We start from the raw sequence: 22068 nt of genomic DNA, 5'->3' as shown, positions 1-22068 counted from the left end.
CATCTGGGAAAAAAAATTCCTAGTTTAAGCAGAGGTGTGTGAAGAGAGAAGCTTTCCCATTCCATACTCTGAGACATTGATATTTCCCTGGAAAATCACTCATCACTGTCTATGACTGTCTCACATGGAGATGTGTTCTGAACTGAAAAGAATACTCACTGTTTTTTAGATGGTGAAAAAGGATGGAAAACCATCCATTCTTGTTAGTGTACTGAAGTGGGGAGTGTTACCAGACCAGTAACTGTGTATGGTAAATCTGAATTCCATATTTCCAAACAGGTGACATATGTCAGGAACACATCATCTGAACAAGAAGAGGTAGTTGAAGCACTGCGAGAAGAAATAAGGATGATGAGTCATCTGAACCATCCCAACATTATTCGGATGTTGGGTGCCACGTGTGAGAAGAGCAACTATAACCTCTTTATTGAATGGATGGCAGGTAAACAACTACTATGCCAAAGAAAATGAAAATATCAGTTGAGATATCAAGGAGATTGATACTGCGTTTTCCATCACTTCAACACCGCAGTTGACAAATTTGTATTTTCTTTGCTGTTGGTAACCTGTATAAAGGTCTATTTACAGGACAGTTTAAGTGGTCATAGCAATATTTTCTGGTGCATCCTTTTTTGATTTGGTGTTTTCCTGTACCTAAACTGTCATACTGTTAAAACAGTTGGGAGCCCTGAATAAAACTGGGGTTGTTAGGAGCAGTCAACATGGTTTTATTGAGGGGGAAGTCATGTTTGACTGTTCCAATAGCCTTTTATATGAGGATATAACCAGGTGGATAGATGGTGGTAGGGCAGTAGATGTGGTCTACCTTGACCCCAGTAAAGTGTTTGACAGCGTCTCCTGCAGCATCCCTGTGGCTAAACTGAGGAAGTGTGGTCTGGAAGGTCAAGTAGTGAGGTGAATTGAGAGCTCGTTGAAGGGGAGAAGCCAGCAAGTTTTGATCAGTGGGACGGAGTCTGGCTGGAGGCCTGTATCTGGTGGAGTCCCTCAGGGGTCAGTACTGGGACCTGTACTATTCAATATATTTATTGGTGACCTGGATGAGGGAACAGAGTGTACAGTCAGCAAGTCTGCTGATGACACAAAACTGGGAGGGGTGCCTGGCACACCAGAGCACTGTGCTGCCATCCAGCAAGACTCAGACAGGCTGGAGAGCTTTGTGAGGAGAAGTATAATAAGATTCAACGAGAGCAAGAGTAGGGTCTTGTGTCTGGGGAAGAACAACCCCAGGTACCAGTATAGGTTGGTGACTGGCCTGTTGGAGAGCAGAGCAGGTGAGAGGGACCTGGGGGTCCTGGTGGACAGCAGGATGGCCATGAGCCAGCAATGTGCCCTTGTGGCTAAGAAGGCCAATGGCATCTGGGGTGTACTAGAAAGAGTGTGGTTAGTAGGTCAAGAGAGGTCCTTCTCCCCCTTTACTCTGCCCTTGTAAGATCCCACCTGGAATATTGTGTCCAGTTCTGGGCCCCTCAGTTCAAGAAGGAAAGAGTCCAGCACAGGGCCACCAAGATGATGGAGTAGAGCACCTTCCTTATGAGGAGAGGCTGAGGGAGCTGGGCCTCTTTAGCTTGGAGAAGAGGAGACTGAGGGGTGACCTTATTAATGTTTCTAAATATGTAAAGGGTAAGACTCAGGAGGACAGAGCCAGGCTCTTCTCAGTGATGGCCAGTGACAGGACAAGGGGCAACAGGTGCAAGCTGGAGCAGAGGAAATTCCACGTGAATGTAAGGAGGAACTTTTTCACTGTGAGGTGACAGAGCACTGGAACAGGCTGCCCAGTGAGGTGGTGGTCTCCTTCTCTCAAAACCTGCCTGAATGCATTCCTGTGTGATTTAGTCTAGGTGATCCAGCTCTGGCAGGGGATTAGACTAAATGATCTTTCGAGGTCCCTTCCAACTCCTAACGTTCTGTGATGCTGTGAAAAATACAACTACTTTTTCCTCAATTTCTGAATCTAAGGGATGAGTTAGAAACTTGAAGGGGGGAGGGGCTTCAGTTGGAAATACATTAAACTGTTGCATTTTCAGTATACCTGTGTAACTTTATTATTTAAAGTAACTTTGCTAGAATATTACCTAACTTAGAATAATTTTAATTTGGTTTTGTGCCAGTCATTTTCATAAAAATTGTGTGAGGTGACATGAAGACATTTAAGAACTTACATTAATAGTTAGTAAACAGTCTGCTTTGAGGAAAAGGTGTTCCTGAAATCTTTGTATAATTTCTTTAATAATGTAGAGAAGCTAAAAGAGAGTCCATGTCCTTTTTTTTAAGGAGATTTATTAAATATATGAATGGATTATGTGTTGTTGCCATCCAGTTACCATGACTAGATTTGGCATTGTGTGCATCCTTATAAGAGAAAGCATTATGCCTTCTTTGGCAGAAACTACTTAACAATAACAGAGTACAAACAAACAAAGCCCACCACATATGTGTTATTACGAGTAGTAGTGCAGAAAATACTTTATCCAAACTAAAGGTGATTAACTTTTTTTTTTAAGTAGAATTTTTCTAAAATAGTATTTAGGTGAAATGTCAGGAATTCTCTTTACCTCGTTCAAGCCCAAGTTATACTAGAATACTTTGAGAGGCACAATTGAAATAAAAAATCTGGAAGATCTATATATGACTTCTGGAAAGTAGAGGAAGGTACCACTTTTCCTTGTCTACGTGCTTCTGTACATTGGTAGTTGGGTGGTAACAAAGGTAAACTAAGGTCCTCAGAGGGAATGCTTACTGGAGGCTGTGTGTATCTGTTGCCCCAGAGAAAGCTAGTGTTCTGCTGCTTAAATGTTAATGCAAAATGTGGATAAATGTGTATAGCTTATCAGCAATAGTGCTTTGTACACAAAGGGATTTGTACTTTTTTAAGGAAGTATAGAATTATTAGGAAACATGAAGATTTATGTCTTTAATGTGTACAGTTTCAGGTAGAAAGTGATTAAGTAACTAAATATATTATTTTTTGCCTAGGCAAATTTTTAATGATTGTTTGGGGGGGGAGGAAATGTAATTACAAATTGGGAATACCAATACCAAGTGTCAGTTTTATGAGAGTATGTTGTATTCTAGTCATAAAATATCTGTCTGTAAAACTTATTTTTTAATATTCTAGGGGGTTCAGTTGCTCATTTGTTAAGTAAATATGGAGCCTTCAAAGAATCGGTTATTATTAACTACACAGAACAACTGTTACGTGGCCTTTCTTACCTCCATGAGAACCAGATAATCCATAGAGATGTTAAAGGTGAGAATTATTTACAATGCCTTTTAGAAAGGAATGTTCAGAAAGCAGCTTTTATTTTGGCTTGAGACCTATCGCTTCTTTCAGATAGCATCTCAAGAATGGTATTTCTATTGGGTTTGATCGTTCTTCAGAACCTTTAGCTACTGAAATTAATAAAAAGATTCATAGCATGCTTGGGGATATTTGCTACTTGTGATAGCTTAGAAAAATTTATTTTTCTGAGTTTGTTGAAATAAAATAGGAAATTGCCTATATAGCTTTAAAGATTGCTAGTTAAAGTAAATGTATACACTGAAATGATGGTAAAATCTGTGAACAAGCCAGGATACAAAGGTCAGATATCCAATGTACAGGAATATTGCACTAAGGTGTCTTCATCCTAACTGACCATGAATATAGTTGCACCGTGTTTGAGCAAAATGGACTTTGCAGGGAAATAGTAGCCTTGCTAAACTTTTCCCTGTAACGTCACTAAAGCTGGATGCGAACTGGAGAGGTATCCAGATAATTAGGAACATAGGATTGGCAAATATTTGTCTTGAATATTTTCCCTTAAAATAGGAAGCCTTTCAATTGTGCTGTAATTCTCTTCAAGACAACTCAAAGTTGCTGAAGGATGAAACAAGTTTAAATTTCACAGGGAGCTGCAGGCAATAAAAAACCTCCAGGGTTTTAGGCCACCATTTTCTTTCATTATTCTGTCTCCAGGCATTGTTCCAGAATCCTGTTTGCGCCCTACTTTGTGTGGTTTGATTGCTTCTCTAAATCTCTTGGACAGTATCAAACTGTGTGCAGTGTCACGTACACGTAACAGAAAACTGATGTTACTAGATTTTGTCCTTGACTTCTAGATTTTCTTCATATTGGGGTGGGGAATGTCAGCCTATTTATACTTCTGACATGGAGGGAGGAAGAGTGTGTTTTCATCCTTTTGCCATTAATAGAAAGCCAACTAGCAATATTTTCATTATGCTGTTGACAGGTGCCAATTTGCTAATTGACAGCACAGGTCATAGATTAAGAATTGCTGATTTTGGAGCTGCAGCCAGGTTGGCATCAAAAGGAACTGGTGCTGGGGAATTTCAGGGACAGTTGTTGGGAACTATTGCATTTATGGCACCGGAGGTAAGAAACCAGCTTTTGAAGTTACTTCAAAAAGTTTGTTTGAACTCTGTAGGCCAATTCATATAGACAAATAATAGAAAATTGCTGTAAAAGCTTCAAATGTTTTTTTAAGTGTACTTCTAAAGAACAGGAATGATTCCAACGTAGCAGTAATGGCATTTCCTTCTTGCTATCAAAGTTGTTTTAAGTAGTTTGCTACACCCACCAGAAGCATTGTTACTAAAGCCCAAGTGACCATGTGGAGAAAAGCTAACTATTGCCAGGTACTTTGCCCCTTGGTCAGGCATTGTATTTACTAGCTTTGCAGCTACATAAGCGTTTTGATCACTGATCGTGTTCTTGACTGAAATGTTCATCAGAATGCAGTTAGTTACTTTCTTTCTTAAAATCTAAATTACTTACGAGATCTTGAAGTGGATAATCTGAGCTTTGGTCTGTCTGTTCAGGTTCTGAGAGGTCAGCAGTACGGTAGGAGCTGTGATGTGTGGAGCGTTGGCTGTGTTGTTATAGAAATGGCTTGTGCTAAACCTCCCTGGAATGCAGAGAAACACTCCAATCATCTTGCTCTGATATTTAAGGTGAGGCATTTTGCTGCTACAAAAGACAATGGCTAATTTCATATACAGAAATGTGAATTTTAGAGAAGTATATAAGTAGTAGAGGTTTATACTGCTGCTGTTACAACAAAGACAATACTGCTACCAACATAACCATACTTGCTTGTTGAAAAATTAAAGAAAGGCTGTCAATACAATAATATGCAAAGAAACTCAAAGATACAAATACTTAGTGTAACAGGCTAAGATAAAAAAGGGGAAGTGAAGTTGACTTTAAGCTTTAGGCAGAAGACTGGGATTTGAAGTTTTTCTCACAATATTGTAAAATACAGGAGCAAAATAAGTGTTTCTCCCATAGGTCACTCGTGTGTATTAATATTTCATGATGGGGAATGTTCTTTGGTAAAATCCTGATGTTTCACATTCAGATTTTGCTGAAAGTTACTTGCCATTATGCCATGCTATATGTTAATATCGCCTTCCCTTTTTGTAGGTCATCCATTTTGTCATTCATGTTTCTTACTAAAACCCATTAGGTATATTTAATTTTTGAAGGGTAGTTGAATTGTGGCTGTAACTCGTCAGCTGAAAACGATCAGTTTGGTTTTGGGGCAGGAGAGGGGACTTCAGAATGGCAGACTTCTAAAAGGTTGTTTTTCCTTTGTTCAGATTGCAAGTGCAACTACTGCTCCATCCATCCCCACACATCTCTCTCCTGGCTTGAAAGATGTGACTCTGCGGTGTTTAGAACTTCAGCCTCAGGACAGACCCCCATCGAGGGAGCTGCTGAAGCACCCAGTCTTCCGTACTACGTGGTAGCTGTAAGGCTGATATACTGAAGAAGCTCCTGCTCAATACACAATTAACCCTTGTGCAGTCCAGTTAAGCACAGAAAACTGTATTATTCTCCTGGCCTTAATGACAGATGATACATCAAGGACTCAAGGCCAGCAGAGGACCCTACCTAAGTATGTGATTGACAAATCGAGATCTTTACCTAAGCTCAGTTTGCAACATTTCACAACTTGTGCAGAGATTTATAAACTGTGCCTTTTCAAACATCTGGCTCTACGTGAACACAAAAGCATTTTTCCATAAATCTGCATGATTATTTAGCAGATGAGTGATTTTTCTTCAGAGCACCTTTTCAGCAATCTTAGCAGCTGAAGGGCTCGGGATCTATTTGAACATAACAATCACTGTTCAGTTTCACCTCATGTAGATGTAAGCAGAGAGTTCTGCAATTAGCTTTCAGCACTGTTTAAAAGGCAGTTCTGTATCTGTCCCTTTTAATTACACAGAATTCTCTGAGTAACAAGTCCAAATGTTGATGGATACTTTAAAAAAAAGCAACATTTTGCCTTCCTTAAAAGTAAGAGCAGGCAGTTGTGGTTCACTGTGCATTTACTGCTAGCTATGTAATTTCTTTTGAAATTAAAGTTTGTTTTTATTGTATCTTTAACTTTGAGGAAAAGGGGATCTTTTAAAATAGTCTTTAGAAAAATATGCAAACTGTGTCATAGAACATCTTGCTGACACAAGAGTTTTAAAAGCAGATTTCCTGGAAATCTGGAATGAAATAGAATGCCACCTTCAACAAGGCAGTGTTGAAGGCTGATAGTTTAGGTTATTTAAACTAAACAGGAAAAAACCATGATTTTTCTGCATACAACAACTTCCTCTGAATCGCACTAAAAGTTGTTGAGCCTTCTTTTCATGGTAAATCATGTAGAGAACTCTGGTGTCAAAGGGCCCAAACCCAGCTCTCATTAAAGTTTATGGGAGACTTTGCCCTGCACTTCAGTGGGAGCAAGGTGCTGGCTATGAGTAAATCTCATCCTTTGTGTAACAACCAAACTGAGGTGAGATTCTCTACTGATAACAAGTTTTACCTGCTGTTTTCCTTCTGCCATACATCATCTATTTACTGTAGCCATTAGTGATAATTTAATTTGAAAAATGTTAAAAATATTACCATAAGAAAGGTATTTATTTTAACAAGAAACAAGCTTGGACTTGAAAATCAAGATAGAGTAAAATGTGAAGAAGTAAAGCTTCACCTGTAGTGCAAAACTTGTGTTTTTAGCAGGTGTGTTAATTTTTTTAAAAACAGGTTTTTAAAGTTTAAGGCAGGTTTTTTTAGATACTGATGCATGTAATTCTGAAGGAAAATGGCAGCTTTTCTTTTGCTTTTTTAAAAAGGGGATCTTTTTTAAATCAAATATTGATTGTGTTTAATCCATTTGGAAAAAATACTGTTCATGTTTTAACTCTTCAGAAGCCAGTTGGATCGTTGGACCGAAATAGAATTGGTTATTTTCAAAGACTCAGGACAAACTAAATAAGCTATAGTACACAAAAGATGTACTACACAAATTGGAAGTAAAACATCTTAAAGATAAGTTTACAAGAATGACAGTGCTTATACTTTAAAAAAAAAAAAGGCAGTGTCATTAGTTGTAAATGTGTTTCTTTTGGAAATTTTACATTCCTTTGTTTTGGAAGATTGGCAGACTTTGAAGAGTTAAAATGATAATATGAAATGTGAAGTTTGGTAGCTCTAACTGTTTTGTACTTGACTTATTTTTGACCACTTTAGAATTTCTCATTCTAATAAGATTGTTTCCAAGTCTTTCCTATGTGCAAGCTTTAAAGGATGCACTCTTGCCAATTTATGTACTGGAAGATCAGTTGTCAGATTAATACTGTTTCTGGCAGAAATGTAAACTGTATAGACTGATGAACCTCAGCTAATCAGTATTACTTTGTAGATCACCATGCCTACCACATTTCAAACTCAAACTGCCTCTAGGTGTCCAAATGCATTTGTTTGAGTTTGTTTGCATTTCCCTCAGCTTGCTGGTAATTGTGGTGTTTTTAAAATGCAGATGTGATGTAATATTCTTATTTTCTTTGGATCAAAGCTGGACTGAAAATTGTATTGTGTAATTATTTTTTTTGTGTTCTTAATGTTATTTGGTACTTAAGTTGTAAATAACGTCTACTGCTGTTTATTCCAGTTTCTACTACCTCAGGTGTCCTATAGAGTTTCTTCTACCAAAGTTCACTTTCACAATGAAATTATATTTGCTATGTGACTGATTCCTAAGACTTCCAGGGCTTAAGGGCTAACTTCTATTAGCACCTTACTGTGCAAGCAAATCTTACAGAAATCTCTGGGTTAAGAAATTTGGCTTCATTGTATCCTTTGTTATTTTAAATATATCAAGATATTTTAATTAAAAGTTTTTACCCCATTGAACCAATTTTATATAGTATAATTTGTACCTATTTTGGTGTTTTTTGTCTTTATAGTAAATAAAAGTTTTTGAACAAATTCTGCCCTTTGTTTATTGTAACGTACACACGTTCAGCACACCGGTGTGAATAAAGTGTCTCTGGTACACCTCGCTCTTGGAGCACAGTTCCACGTGCCACGCTCCGTTGCGTGTAACGCTATCAAGATTTAGTTTCTTTTATTAAATTGCACATGTGAGTGAGTATTGGCTGATATTCATGTATATCTCAGGTGTATCAATAAAGAACACTTACATAAAGGGCAGCAACACTGATTTTATTTTTTTAATTGATAAAAAAGTAGGAAATTGTGTCTCACAACAGTGCTGTACCTATGAACCTCACTTGCTTATGCTCATGGATCAAACAGTAAATGTCTCAATTTTGCAGTACTGTAAATGCAACTATTAATCACCATGTGAGCAACTTGGTTAGATCAGATTGAAGTGTATCTTTGAAATTAATTGGCTCTTTTCAGTTCTCAGTGAAATGATTCTGTTGCTTGTGATTTAAGTAGAAAACATGATTTCCATATTCAGGCAATCTGAATATGTGTTGGAAAGCTAGAGCTTGTCTTTCTCCTGATTTTTTTTTATATATTTTTAAAATTAAGCAACTTCTGATGGTTGAAAAGTTCTCTGTAGCTTTTTCTTTTTACTACTAAATGCTATGTTTTTGAGGGATCACTCTTCAGTGTCCAGTACTTACATGACTTCTGCAAATAGAAACAAACACAGCAATTCACCGGCAAAATCTGTCAGCATAAATCTTCAGACAAGGTCTACAATATTATTTTTAAACTCATAAAATGTATTAGCTGAGATGTCAAGAAGGAAAATACATGACAAAGATTAAATGACAAATCGAGTGTAATATATCTTCCTTTAATAAACTGTAGAACTCCTGAATCTTATTGTACTGTGTAGTAGTTATAGTTGCAGTCTCCTTTTAGGAAGGGGTGATGGAGATCACCTGTATCCAGCAGTTGGCAATGTGTGTGAAAGGCATCTGCTAACAGAACCAAATGTCTTCATTTGCAAAGCTCTTCCATGGTTTGTTTTTCCTCGGGTGGAAATAAGGCTCTATTCATTATTGTATGTACCAGCTGTGAGTTGAGGTTTGCCCATGTTTCCTCTCTATGTTTCAGTCAGTCTGTGATGATAGCTTCCAGAACCTGTTGGAGTGTGATGCAGCTCACATACTGAGCGGGGAACTTAAGGCCTGCCCACCCCACGGGACCCTCTATTTCCTTTTGCTAACTGTTTTCTCGCTTGCCGAGATGAATCACCAATGCCGTGTTCTGGCGTTTATGAGCCACAGTGCGAATGCTGTGTGTTGCTTTATTTTCAACAGCATTCAGCTGTCGGTACCCAGAGTTTACGTTGTGAAGCGAGAGCTTCCTTCCCTGGCACTACCAGGAACGCCCAGGAGATGGCAGGAAAGCATTTCGCGGCAGAGGCCGTGCCCCTTAGGCTGCCACAAAGCCCCCTCCCCGCAGCAACTCGTCAGCGTGGCCTAAACTAGTCAAACCCGCTGGCAGGAGCGCTCAGGACTGTTCACCCAGCCCTTTTACGCAGCGGCTCCTGTGAGGCGCTGCCAGCCTCCAGTGCCTGCAGAGGCCGTCACAGGGTAACTGTTGCAAGGTGACGCGGTGGTGCTTGGAGCGCTGCCGGATACCGAGGGGTGAGGGAGTGGGGCTCAGCCGCAGCTTCTAAGCAACTCGGAACAGAGTCTTAGGGCGCCCGCAGCTTTCCCTTCCCTGGCGCAACTACACCACGCCTTCATGCTACTTCTGGCTAACCAGCGCAGGGGCTCCCAGCTCCATCTGAGTCAAAAGTAATCGATGGGCAGCCCCACGTCGGCATTAAAGCGTCCCACCTTCGCTGCGAGCTGCCCCCGTGCCTCAGCTGAGGCACCGCTGCCGCCCGGTCGCCCGCGCCGCCAGGCTGCCGCCCCCCGGCAGTGACAAGATGACGTCTCGGGCGGCCGGGTGGCAGCTCCGCATGCGAACGCAGCCTACGTTCGGGGCGGGGATTGGCTGGGCTGGGGCCGCGGGCGCGGTCGGAGAGAAGGCGGTGCGCAGGGCGGGCGTGAGGGCTGGGCTGCGGGGGAGCTGGGGCAGCTCCCGCCGCCATGCTGGGGGCCCTGCGGCGGCGGTGGGACGCCTACAAGTACCGCTTCGTGCCCTGGCTGGCCCTCAACCTCCGCCGCAAGCGCAGGTGAGGCGGACGGGTGGGCCGCGGGCAGCAGCAAGCCCGTCTGGGGGGAGGCCCGCCGCGCCGGTCTGCCCTTCAGCCCTCCGGCAGCGTGAGGCGGCGGCAGCCGGTGCCTCCTGGTGGGTTTCCCGACCTCGAGTAGCCGCTGGCGGTGGGCGGGAGCTCCCCTGTGTGGGCGAGGGGCTGCCGAGAGCCCGCTCCCCGTTTCTCGGGAGCGAGCGGGGTACCGCCGGGCGGGCTGGCGGCGGGAGGGGCTTTTTGCCTGGGCGGTGGCAGGTCCGCGGAAGCGGTTCGTCCTGGCGTGTCCCTTCGGTGGCGTAAAACGCTGGGACTCGGGCACTTCCGAGTGGTATTTAACGTTAAAGCCGGGCAGCTGGGGGTCTTGTTTTCTTTTTGGGGGGAGGACTGTTGGATTTTTTTTTGTCGTTTTGTAAGAAAAGGTAAAAGTAGCGCTTGAGTTTAAATCAGCACGTTATGAGCAGCTGCCCCGGGTTCGGCCAGGTGAAACTCCCCAGGTAGCATTACATCGCCCGCATCGCATTCAAAACGTCACGTACTCCGTATATATTCTTGTAAACTTTGATAATCACGTGTCAGTCGCATACTGATGTTTGGTATGTTTGTCAGTAGGAGCTCAGTGAGGTGGCACCTGTGCTCACCTTGCTGTAAGTACAGCAGGTGATGGGTTTATGCTAGGACAGAAATGAAAGAATATTCTTTAGAGTTTGGGTCTGTTTGAAACACTAACTCATACGGTTTGCTGCTGTAAAAAAAGATGGTTCTTTAGGTCCACAGCACAGGAAAGGCTGGAGCGAGTTCAGAGGAGGCCAGGAAGATGATCAGGGAGCTGTAACACTTTTCCTCTGAAGACAGGCTGTGAGAGCTGGGTTTGTCCAGTCTGGAGAGGAAAAGACTCCGGGGTGACCCAATTGTGGCCTACCAGTATTTAAAGGGGTACTGCAGGAAAGTGGGAGAGGGACTGTTCACCGGGGAGTGCAGTGACAGGACAAGGGGCAGTGGCTTCAAGTGAAAAGAGGGTAGGTGTAGATTAGATGTTGGGAAGAAATTCTGTACTCTGAAGGTGGTGAGGCCCTGGCACAGGCTGCCTAGAGATGTTGTGGAAGCCCCATCCCTGGAGGTGTTTAAGGCCAGGTTAGATGGGGCTTTGGGCAACCTGGTCTAGTGGAGGGTGAACCTGCCCATGGCAGGGGGCTGGAACTAGATGGGCTTTGAGGTCCCTTTTAACCCAAAGCATTCCATGATTCTTTGATTCTGTTTTATTTAGGAAAAGTGTAATTTATTTTTTTTTTTCCTTTACAGGACACTCCGGTACGTTCCTGAAAGCTCCCAAGACAAAATTATCTCTGATGGAGATGTCTTTGAAACACTACTGAAGCTATTTAAAGCTCTGTTCATTAATGACTTACGTAGACAAGAACACATTTTGTCCTTACTTCCAGAAGTCAAATGTAAATATTTGGGATTACTGACTGAGCAGAAGCCATCAAAATTAAATTTGTGTGACCATCAGTGCCAACATGTGTTTAGTCCAGAGGAAGTTCTGTTTGATGCACTCGGGTTCAGTATTACTCGAGACCAAAGTTCCTTGGAGTCTGCTGGGACTGGAGTCTTTGTTACCAAAGGTTTTGTACCGAAAGGGACAGTTGTATCTATGTATCCTGGTAATGAAATGTTCTTTTTTTCCTCATTAATTTAGACGTGATTTCTAACCATCTAACTATAGAATGCCGAAGTTCTACAGTAATTTTTATTTCATGGGTTTTATTTCAGAGAGAATATTTCCATATAAACTGAGTTCTTTTGGAAATCAGCAAAATTATATTGGTGGGAAAACTTTGTTTTCTACTTGTGTTGCCAGAAAAGTTGCTCCAGATTCTGTAAACACAATTGGATGGGAGCAGTTTCAAGTAGATGAACAATACAGTTGAATTTGGGGGGGGGGGGGTGTCCTGTTTTGGATAAGGATCTGAAAAACAGGGTTTTGAGGTTACATGGATCAGAAGACAGGACCACAGGCATCTTCAGACCGTAGAAGTAAAAATGGGAGAACGCTCTTCCATAAGGCATGTTCGGAAAATCAGCACTTCTCTTTCACTTTGTTTCTTGGAACTGTATTTTGTTACCTTAGAAAGATTTGTGTTTCTGACAGTGTGGCCAAGCTAGGACAGCTCTGCTGAAATGCTTTGGATTTTTTTTTTCTGTTTCATCTGTCAACGAAATCACCCCCTGCATGTGGTCTGTAGCTTATGCCAGCACTGCAGGGTCGGGACCAGGCCACGCGCTGGGCAGCGGAGCCTCTTTGCCAGCCAGAGCAGGAGCATCTGGCCATTGCCATCGACTGGCAAATCGAGTCATTGGCAGGTGACAATCATGGAGAAGGAGCCTGTGACCTTGCAGCTGCTTCACATGTCAGGCACGTAGTAAACGTGAGCGTAGGCTCACTGAAGAAGTCTTCTCCAGCAGCTCATCTAGGGAAGCAAGAGGATGAAAGTCTTCTCCAGCAGCTCATCTAGGGAAGCAAGAGGATGAGCTGTTGAAATGCCTTCTTTGTTCAGGGGTGTGAAGGAAACTGCAGGGCTGCTGGCTGGGGAAGGCACCCTGTGCAGAGCAGGTCAGTGCTCCCCTGCCTGTTTGGCAGTGAGCTCATCCTGCCAGCATGGCCTTTGCCAGGCTCCTCCTGAGGTGATGAAGGATTTCTGCAGAGGGCTGCTGAAGATGTAGTGGGTGTGGGACTGTAATGTCATGAAAAATTGCAAGCCAGTCTGGTGTCACTTTCCTGTGCTTGGAACAGCTGAAATCCTGTCCACAGGCTTCAGAAACAGTCTGCTGAAATAATTTGGCTGTTGCTGCTTTGGCCTTCTCTCTCTCCTGCACCAAACAAAATCTCATCAGGGTGGTGAAGGGGGGTCTTTCAGGTTCTTTGCTGTCTTGCTGTGTGTGTGTGCGTGCTTTTCAAAGTGTTTTGACACAGCAGTAACAAAACAGCTTAACGCCTTCAGCTGTGCTTTCCTGAACAAACACTACTTGACACTTTCCCCACTGAAGCAGGCCAGTTGGCTGTGGTGCTTTATCTCCCTCTCACATTGATACCAGGCAGAGGCTTACCCTTCAGTGATTTCCACCAGTGGCTCCTCTCTTTGGAATATCTTGGCCCATAGAAATTTTCTTTTTTATTATTTTTTTTCACCCTACAAAGATATGTCTGAAAGCTTGTAGATCCACAAGTGTTAATGGTATTAAGATGAGTTCACTTCTACCCCCTCTGTCTCCTTTGAGCCTCTGTGTGGAAGGGACATATGCCTGTTCTGGCAGTTAATTTATTTTCTTCTGAAATAATCATATCTGTCTTGCAACAGGTACAGTATACAGAAAGCATGAGCCCATCTTCTTCCAGTCCCTTGGCAATCCCTTTATTTTTAGGTGCATAGATGGAGTCCTTATTGATGGGAACGATAAAGGAATATCAAGGTCAGTGTACAGGTAAGCAGTTGAAATAGGGGGTTGTCGCTCAACTGACATTAAGCAGTGGTACTTACAGTCTCAGTTCCCTGTTATCTTACCATAAACAGAGTTACAGTTGGATATCATCCACCTTTGTGTGTGTTGTAATGGAAACACCACAAAGGTGAGAGCTGCTGGATGTGAGGAGTTGTGTCATGTGTCTTCGTCTGTCATGCCTGTAAGATGAGCTTTGATGTACAGAGACTGTTTCCTGTAAGGAAAATGGTTTTAATAGGAACTGGATGTTGCTTTTTTTCCTTTTTTTTTTCCTTTGTGCTTCTGAGCTGTTATTCAAATCTGCTTAGTGGATGGAAGGAAAAAAACAAGCCTCAGTATGGACTTATTAATATCAGAAAGGTGAATCTGGTAACTCTGGCTCTGGTCTACAGATGATCAGCGCTTAAAAAGGGAACAGTAACGTTATTATTGTTACTATTATTGATAAAAACAACAATGTACAGTATTGTTATTATCATCTCATGTTGCACAGGACCCATAAAGATCATTGAGTCCACCCCTCTGCTCCTGGCAGAACTACCTAAAACTTAAACTGCGTGACTAAGAGTGTCGTCTGGACACTGGCTGAACTCTGACAGGCTTGGTGCTGTGACCCCTGCCCTGGGGAGCACGTTCCAGCAGCTGACCACCCTCTCTGGGAAGAACCTTTTCCCAGTGACCGTTCTGAACTTCCCCTGGCACAGCTGCCCTGGGCTGCTCTAGCTTACCTTAAAATATGATTTGTAGCAATTTCTGTTTAAACGGGGCATGAAAAGAAAATAACAAGCAAAATGATCTAAAAATAATACCTAGTTTGACCACTAATACCAATACCAGGTTTTAATTCTGGGAATGAGTTAGAAGTCAATGCTGTAGCAAGGGCTCACATCTGTGAAGGAGCTGTGATTCATGTCCGTGCTGTCCCACACCTCAGGTCTTGCAGTAGGAGGGATCAGCTGGGCCCGTTTCAAATGAGTGATGAGAGCTGGCTCACAGCGGCCCCACAAAACCCACTGGCGGTGGGACAGTACGTCAACAACTGCTCACACGGTGAGTTGCTGGGTAAGTTTTCCAGGCTTGGGTTTGCCTTTATGGATATAAATTATTTTGGAGGTGACACAGAGAATCAGATAATGATTTGGATTTGACAGTTAGGTTAATGGTTGGACTTGATGATATTGAAGGTATTTTCCAACCAAAACAATTCTGTGGTCTTGGGTGACAGTGCAGTTGAAACAAGAGAAACACTTTACAGAACAAAGTTTCTGAGGCCTTTTGTGAGAGATGGGTGTTACAGTTCTTCAGTGCAGCAACACTTCAAATATTCTTGTGCTTTTCTCGATGACTCTGCAGAAAACCCAGTCTCCCTCCTGGTATATGGGATGAAAGGCACACATCCCAAAACGTGAGATGGTGGGAAAGGATATCTAGCTGGGCTGAGGGAGTGCACAGACTTGCAGATCAAGTTCCACAGTAAGCTTCCAGGGGTCTTCATGAGAAACCCAAACAGACAGTGACTTGTGCAGTAAGGCTGTACCACTGCTCAGCCTGGACTGGGGCTTTTTGAGGCTCCCTTATGTTTATGTGTGAAATCTACAAGGCTGTAGTTACAGTACAGCTGTCAGGCATGAAGAGGGGAAGTACTTACATACTGTATCTTCCACTGTATGTGTTAGTGTTAAGGTTTGGGGGAATAAATAACTCACAAGAAGGGCTGTGATACACAGCCAGTTCAGCTGCAGTGATACGTAGCCTCTAAGCAGCTCTCAGAGCCCGCGTCACGCTAAAGACACCTTGGCTTTGAGGAGCAGCCAGAAAGGTTGCTGGAGTAGCAAACCAGAGAGACAGAAGTCTGTTCCATGAAAGTGCCTCTTCCAGGTCCGATGTCCATGTAAAGAAAATTCCCTTCTTCCTGCTGGGCAGGGGGCAGGCATCTCCCTGGCTCTACTTATGACGTATTTTGCCACTGGGTACAATCTTTTTCGATTATAATTTTTTAACTGTAGAAGTAAACATTGTGTATTAACACCACAGAGTGAGACTGTCAGCAACCCCTGGCACTCTGCAAGTTCTGCCCCTTCATATGTGTGTTGGTAATTGGGTCATCCGGTCCAATGCAGTAAGGAGGAATTAAAACTCATATAATTGACCGCACATCTCTTGTGTAAGCCCAGAGTGGGATGTCGGAGGTGCCTAGTAGTTGCCAACAGAGGCAAGGCTTTCAAGCATGATGAAGATTTTAGTACTTTTGCAGCATTATGTTTGATATTTTCACACATCTCTAAACCCTATCTAAGATTTTCTCAGTATCATGGAGACTTTGTTGGTTTTTTTCCCCCTAGAAAAAGCAGCCAACGTGTGTTACCAGGAGTTTGATGTGCCGGAGTATTTTCCAGTAGAACTGAAACAGTATCTTCCAAACATCGTCTACAGCCATGACATAGAGAGGTTAGCACTGAATCAAAAGAGCTCGTAGATTTGTGTGATACAAAGCACATCTTATGTGTAAAAAAGAATAATAATGCTTAGAATGAAGCTGAGTAACGCTACAGTGTGCACCAGCATGGAAGAATTAGCTCTTTGATTAGAAACATTTTAAAGTGATGTAGAAGACTGTTTCTTTTTGTTCCTTTTTCCACATCTTCGCAGATGAGACCAAGGTAGCTCAAAGACATGGTTTTACAAGCAGTGGTTACACTATAGTGGGGTTCTTCTGAATCCCCAGAAGCACTAGTTACATTTTACTTGTGCTGCAGTACTGAGGTTTTGCAGTATGTGTACTAGTAAAAGCCCTTCTAACGTACTGAGATTTAGGCTTCGTACCCTCCTGTTCGCCATATCTTCTGTTTATGGGAGGAAGAAGCAGATGAGTTTGCAAGGAGAAAACTAAAATCAGTTTGTACTGAGGCAAACTAAATGCTATGAAGATCAAGGCATGTGACTTTTAGTTGCACTACGCAATAACAACATCCTCACTTTGTCCCGAAAAGCCACCTCTTTTGCAAATTAAAACACTTGGAAACCTTCCTCTGATTTTTGTTTGGAAACATGGGAAAAGTGTCATTTAGATGAATATGGATATGGAGCGATATGGTCAACAAGGACAGATGCTAAGTCTGGAAGTGAGTGTTCTCTACTGGTGTATAGTCAAGAATAACTTTGAAGCTGTGAGAAAGTAAGTTGTAATGATGGTCCCAAATCTAACACACCAAGGAAATTGTGCTTCTGGTCCAGTTGTTACCTTCAGGAACCCAGTAATCCTCTTTATCTAGAGGATGAATAAGGACTTCAGATCTAGACTTCTAATGTAATTCCATAGCTATTTTAAAACCCTGCTTGGAGAAGGTCCTGGTGTATATTAGAAAAATGGCTTTTCTGATTAAACTTGGACTTTGTTGGGGCAGGGTTAAACGTGCACTAGTAATCTGCAGGTAAATAAACACTGATGAAAAAAGAGGTAAGACTGACCTTGAAGGAAGCACGGGTGCTGTACTTGAAATGTGGAAGGGTATTAGGCAGAGCTAAGCTATGGGACCTTTCTGGAAGGTGGAATTTTGCTCTGGAATCTGAGAATATTCCATCTTTCTAGTTCTTCTGGTGTACAGCCACTAGCTGCTTGGCTTGGTGTTGATATTTACAGTGCTAACAGCACAGGTAATCTGGTCCCTAAATCTTTTTCTGTCTTGTAAAAGAGTTCCTAGTACTTGTTTATCTTTTTGTTGTTGCTTGCTCTGTTTCAAAATGCCCTCACACTAAATTTCTTAGAGGTGGGGACTGTTTGGGTCAGTGCCACTCTTCCCTTTCACCAGCATCAGAAGAATGTGCTTTCCTTCCTAGAGTAATTACTTCAGCTTCAGGGCAGGGCCACTTACTTAAAGGAAGCTTAGGAGGGGCAGGTTCCTGAACCCCTCTGTAGCAAAACTGTTTGCCAGCCACTGAGTGCAGCGTGGGGGCTGGGGATACACACCGGCCGTGGCAGATGGCAGCAGCTCAGAGCTGGCCCTGGGGACGTTGCTGGATTGGGAGTGGGTTTAGCCAACTAGTGCCTGTGGGTGGAGGTGTGTGGAGGAGACATTTCTGATCAGTGAACTTCTCCTCCTGTCTGTGTAAGTGTCTTGACTAATCCTTCTCATTTCTTGGTAGCTGTGTGAGCGGAAACATTATTTGTCTACCCACACAGGCTGTGATTTTATTTTTTTAATTACACTGAGTTTGCTTGTATTTGCCATCTTCCTTTTAGTGTTGCTTTTCCAGGCTCCCTGGCTTGCATTATGTGTATTACTCCCAAGGGTAGTCTAGATGAAGTCATTGTTTTAGTTCTGTGCTATGAAAATTTAAAAAAAAAAAAAAGTATTTGTTTACTTCTGTATATTTTGCTTTTTCTTACAGCCTCCTGAGATGTGTAGTGCTTGTCACTCTGAGAGACATTGAGCAAGGAGAAGAACTTTTTTCTAATTACTACACTGTTATCAACTGAATGAATTGATTCAAGACTGAAGATACCTGTGTCATTAAAATACTCACTGTGTGTCTACTTCAAGTTTTGCAGGCATCTTAACATAACAGGGCTGCAGCTTTACCACTTGTAAAGCAAGCTGCAGGCTTGTATTTCTGTGAAAATACTCCATGTTTGGTACAGAGAATCATAGAATCACAGAACATCCTGAGTTGGAAGGGACCCATAAGGATCATGGAGTCCAACTCCTGGCTCCACACAGAGCCGGACAAGTCAGAGCATGGGACCGAGCACATTGTCCAGATACTTCTTGAGCTCAGTCAAGCCAGGTGCTGTGGCCACTTCCCTGGGGAGCCTGTGCCAGTGCCCAACCACCCTCTCAGTAAAGAGCCTCTTCCTAACACCCAACCTAAACTTCCCCTGTCTCAGCTTCATGCCATTCCCTCAGGTTCTATCCCTGGTCACCAAAGAGAGGAGATCAGTGCCCATCCTTTCACTCCCTCTCATCAAGAAGCCATAGACCATGGTGAGGTTTCCCCTCAGTCTCCTCCAGGCTGCACAAACCAGGGACTTCAGCCTCTCCTAGTAAGACTCCAGACCCTTACCCATCCTTGTTGCACCCCTCTGGATGCTCTCCAGTAGCTCCGTGCCCCTCTTGTACTGTGGCACCCAAAGCTGCACACACAGGACTCAAGGTGAGGCCGCACCAGCGCGGTGCAGAGCGGGACAATCCCCTCCCTGGACCGGCTGGCCGTGCCGTGCTTGATGCGCCCCAGGACGCGGTTGGCTCTCCTGGCTGCCTGGGCACACTGCTGGCTCACGGTTAACCTGCTGTTGATAAAGACCCCCAAATCCCTCTCAGCATGGCTGGCCTCCTGCATCTCATCCCCCAGTCTGTATGTGTAGTCCGGGTTGCCCCTTCCCAGGTGCTGAATCCAGCACTTGCCCTTGTTAAACTTCATGCTGTTGGTGATTGCCCAGCTCTCTGAGCAGTCCACGGCTTCCTGTAAGGCTTCTCCAACCTTACCAGGGTCAGCAGCTTGTGAAACTGTTACCAGCTTGTGAAACTCTTAACAGTTTGCATCATTAGGGTTTCAGCTTTCTACTGTTGGTCCTGCTTACGGGTATTCATCTCTCCATATAGTGGCATGTAAAATAAAAAGACCGCAGTCTTGGACATGTCATTGATCTTCTACTTTGCAGTTTCTAACTGGCTTAGTTATAATACTGTGCCATTTCATTGCTCATGCTCACAATGGACAGAGTTTGGAAACGTTACTTCCCTCTCATGACCTATTTCTCAGAGAACCTTCGTAGTTCAAGAAAATTACTGGTTCTTGTTCTGGTTTTCTTGGGAGGTGTTTCCTTTACTATCTGCTTCCTTTTAGAATGCATTTCAGTGTAGCCAGTTGTCTTTTGGTAGCCAGCTTCAAGAGGGTGCTAATGTGTGCTTCAGATGTGCCTGAGTGGTGAGCTGTCATCAGGGGTGTACTTCAGCCACAGGCTTTTAGCTATGCCTGTCCTGGCATGGGAGAAGCCCCATCCAGGCCTCATTTCAGTGGTTCAGTGCAAGTTTCCTGGGATGTGGCAAGTTTCATCACTTTTATTCTCAGAGAGAGAGATCAGCATGTTGCAGCGTGGCTGGGGGTGGGGGAGGGTGGGGGGGGGTGGGGGGTGATGCCAACCAAGTGTGCTGTGAGGTTTTTTAATGAGTTACTGGCATAGACAGAGCTGCTATTCCCACATTAATTCTTGCTGGTGTCGGCAAACTGCCTTCAGAAAGTAAACAAGCAGCAGCTTGTCAGTCTTCGGGTCTGGCTGAGCAGCTTGGGAAAGAAAAATACATCACCCAGAACATGCTGCAGAAGTCCAAGCAATGAGTTTGTGGTTGGCATAAGCTCATGAGAACGGAGGAGCCAGGAAGGGGTGTGCTCTAATGAATGTGGTGGTCGGCACAGCCAGGGCGCCCTGCTCAGCTGCAGACACAGCGGAGTTCCTTTCTGTAAGGCAAACCTTCTCCTTCCAAGCCTGAACCTCGTGTTTGATGCTCATCCTGAAGTCCTCAGCCAGAGAAGGCTGGCTTTTTCAGGAAGATTTCAGTAGCAGAGCTATGGGATAGTGGCATGTGGGTTGTACAGGTGTTATGGGGACAGCTTCCTGTGGCAGTCTTTGTGTCAGTGTGTTAACAGGTCAGATCAGGCAGTCATCTCTGATCTGCTGACGAGGATGCTCATCGTCCATCACGCTGAGGATCCCTCCTCTCCTGAGCTGGGGTGCTCTCCCCTGCTTTGCCTGCGACGAGGTGACTGGGTAGCTTGGTCTCAAAGACCAGTGTCTCTGTCATGGTGCTGGCAGGGTTGCCTAGCTCTGTGGGACCAGGTTTATGGGTAGGTGGGGAGTGCTAGTCCCAGCGTGCCAGGAGGGCAGGTGTTGTTCATGTTCTCCAGGCTGTGATGCTGTCATGTGAGGGCACAGATGGCCAGCTGTCTCAATTTACACTTGTTAACGCTTTCTGAATGACCGGATTTGAACACATCCCCTGTCTGACACCTGTGGGGCTCAGGCTTGCAACTCCTTGAGAGCCATTTGCTTTCTGGCACTGGCTGCCTCCTGGGCACACATGCTGCAGCTGCCCGTGGCTAGTGGGGAACATAGGCTTCACCTTGCTTGCTCCAGGGCCTGCTCCTGTGTGAGGGAGAGCAAGGCCTGGCCCACAGCTGGCAGCAGTGATTGATCTCTCTCTGCTGGTGGCTACAAGAGAGCTGGGGTGCATCAGGAGGGGGAGGAGGTGCATCTGGCGGCACTTTCAGGCAAGTCCCCACAACATGAGGGCTGAGCAGGAGACAGGAAAAGTAGAAATACCAGTCCAGGGGAGAGCTACAGCCTGTGGAAGGGCTTCAAGTGTATCAGACTTTTCATTGTCTATTTATATTCCTGTCTCTTCACTGAAGGTGAAAATCACTGTAGTTCCCCCATGCCTATTCATTTCCACTGAACTGACACTGCCGATGCCTCAGAGGGTACATTCTGATGCTCTTTCGGATGTGATGGGTGCTCTGACAATAACCAGGTAACATTTCTATGCAGTCTATTTATGGCTCATTAATTAGTCATTACAGTAAGTACAGTCTTGAAGCAATGATCTACTGGAGTAGATTTCATTGGACTTCCCTAAAAATAGGGACGTGCCTCTGCATGCCTGGTAGAAGGAAGGGAAAAACAACCCAAACTTTAAGGTAGTTTTACTGTCACCCCGGATTGGCAAAGGCCTCCTCCCACTTGCAGCCCCGCACTCTGCACCTGCTAATGCTGTCCTAATTCACGAGAGAATTGGTATTATTTGTATGTCCCCCCACAGACACCCTCGCAGCACCGGGCTGCGCACTGGCAGCCAGCAAAGTGCTCCTCACACACCACTGTTTTGGTTGCCCGCTTCCTGCGCCCCTGAGCAGGGCTGGCACAGCCCCAAGGCTGCCTCTCTCCAACAATCCTCCTCACCAGCAGGCTGGGGGCGGCCAAGATCTTGGGAGGGGACACAGCCAGGACAGCTGACCCCAGCTGACCACGGGGAGATCCTGTACCATACCGTGTCTGCTCAGCAACAGCAGCTGAGAGAAGGGAGCATCCGTT

General features: G+C 44.0%; 2 protein-coding genes across 3 annotated transcripts in view; both read left to right on the top strand.

Annotated features, from left to right (window-relative positions):
* MAP3K1 (mitogen-activated protein kinase kinase kinase 1) overlaps nucleotides 1–5954 on the top strand; it is a 58481-nt gene extending 52527 nt beyond the window's left edge. Inside the window, exons 16-20 of the mRNA XM_084278602.1 lie at nucleotides 280–442; nucleotides 3137–3268; nucleotides 4251–4393; nucleotides 4840–4971; nucleotides 5620–5954. Coding sequence (XP_084134728.1) covers nucleotides 280–442; nucleotides 3137–3268; nucleotides 4251–4393; nucleotides 4840–4971; nucleotides 5620–5769 — 720 coding nt within the window. The 3' untranslated portion in view covers nucleotides 5770–5954. The remainder of the gene's footprint in view (nucleotides 1–279; nucleotides 443–3136; nucleotides 3269–4250; nucleotides 4394–4839; nucleotides 4972–5619) is intronic.
* Nucleotides 5955–10348: 4394 nt separating this feature from the next.
* SETD9 (SET domain containing 9) lies at nucleotides 10349–19052 on the top strand. 2 transcript variants are annotated; one of them, XM_084278685.1, is made up of 6 exons: nucleotides 10349–10466; nucleotides 11784–12145; nucleotides 13841–13964; nucleotides 14917–15032; nucleotides 16325–16430; nucleotides 18372–19052. In XM_084278685.1, exons 1-6 carry the CDS (start codon nucleotides 10381–10383, stop codon nucleotides 18457–18459), a joined length of 882 nt encoding a protein of 293 aa, XP_084134811.1. In that variant the 5' UTR covers nucleotides 10349–10380; the 3' UTR covers nucleotides 18460–19052. The 2 variants fall into 2 exon arrangements, with proteins under 2 accessions (XP_084134811.1, XP_084134810.1); XM_084278684.1 differs by having other exon boundaries at nucleotides 14917–15044.
* The last annotated feature ends 3016 nt before the right edge of the window (nucleotides 19053–22068 follow it).

Source organism: Gallinula chloropus (assembly GCF_964237585.1).
Source record: "Gallinula chloropus genome assembly, chromosome: Z".
NCBI lineage: Eukaryota > Metazoa > Chordata > Aves > Gruiformes > Rallidae > Gallinula > Gallinula chloropus.
This window is presented reverse-complemented; position numbering and strand designations above follow the sequence as displayed.

Excerpts from the sequence above, each read along its gene's own strand:
- SETD9 (XM_084278684.1), top strand. The coding sequence starts at position 10,381 with ATGCTGGGGGCCCTGCGGCGGCGGTGGGACGCCTACAAGTACCGCTTC. Across the intron at positions 10,467-11,783 it reads AACCTCCGCCGCAAGCGCAG|GACACTCCGGTACGTTCCTG; the intron begins GTGAGGCGGACG and ends TTTCCTTTACAG. Across the intron at positions 12,146-13,840 it reads AGTTGTATCTATGTATCCTG|GTACAGTATACAGAAAGCAT; the intron begins GTAATGAAATGT and ends GTCTTGCAACAG.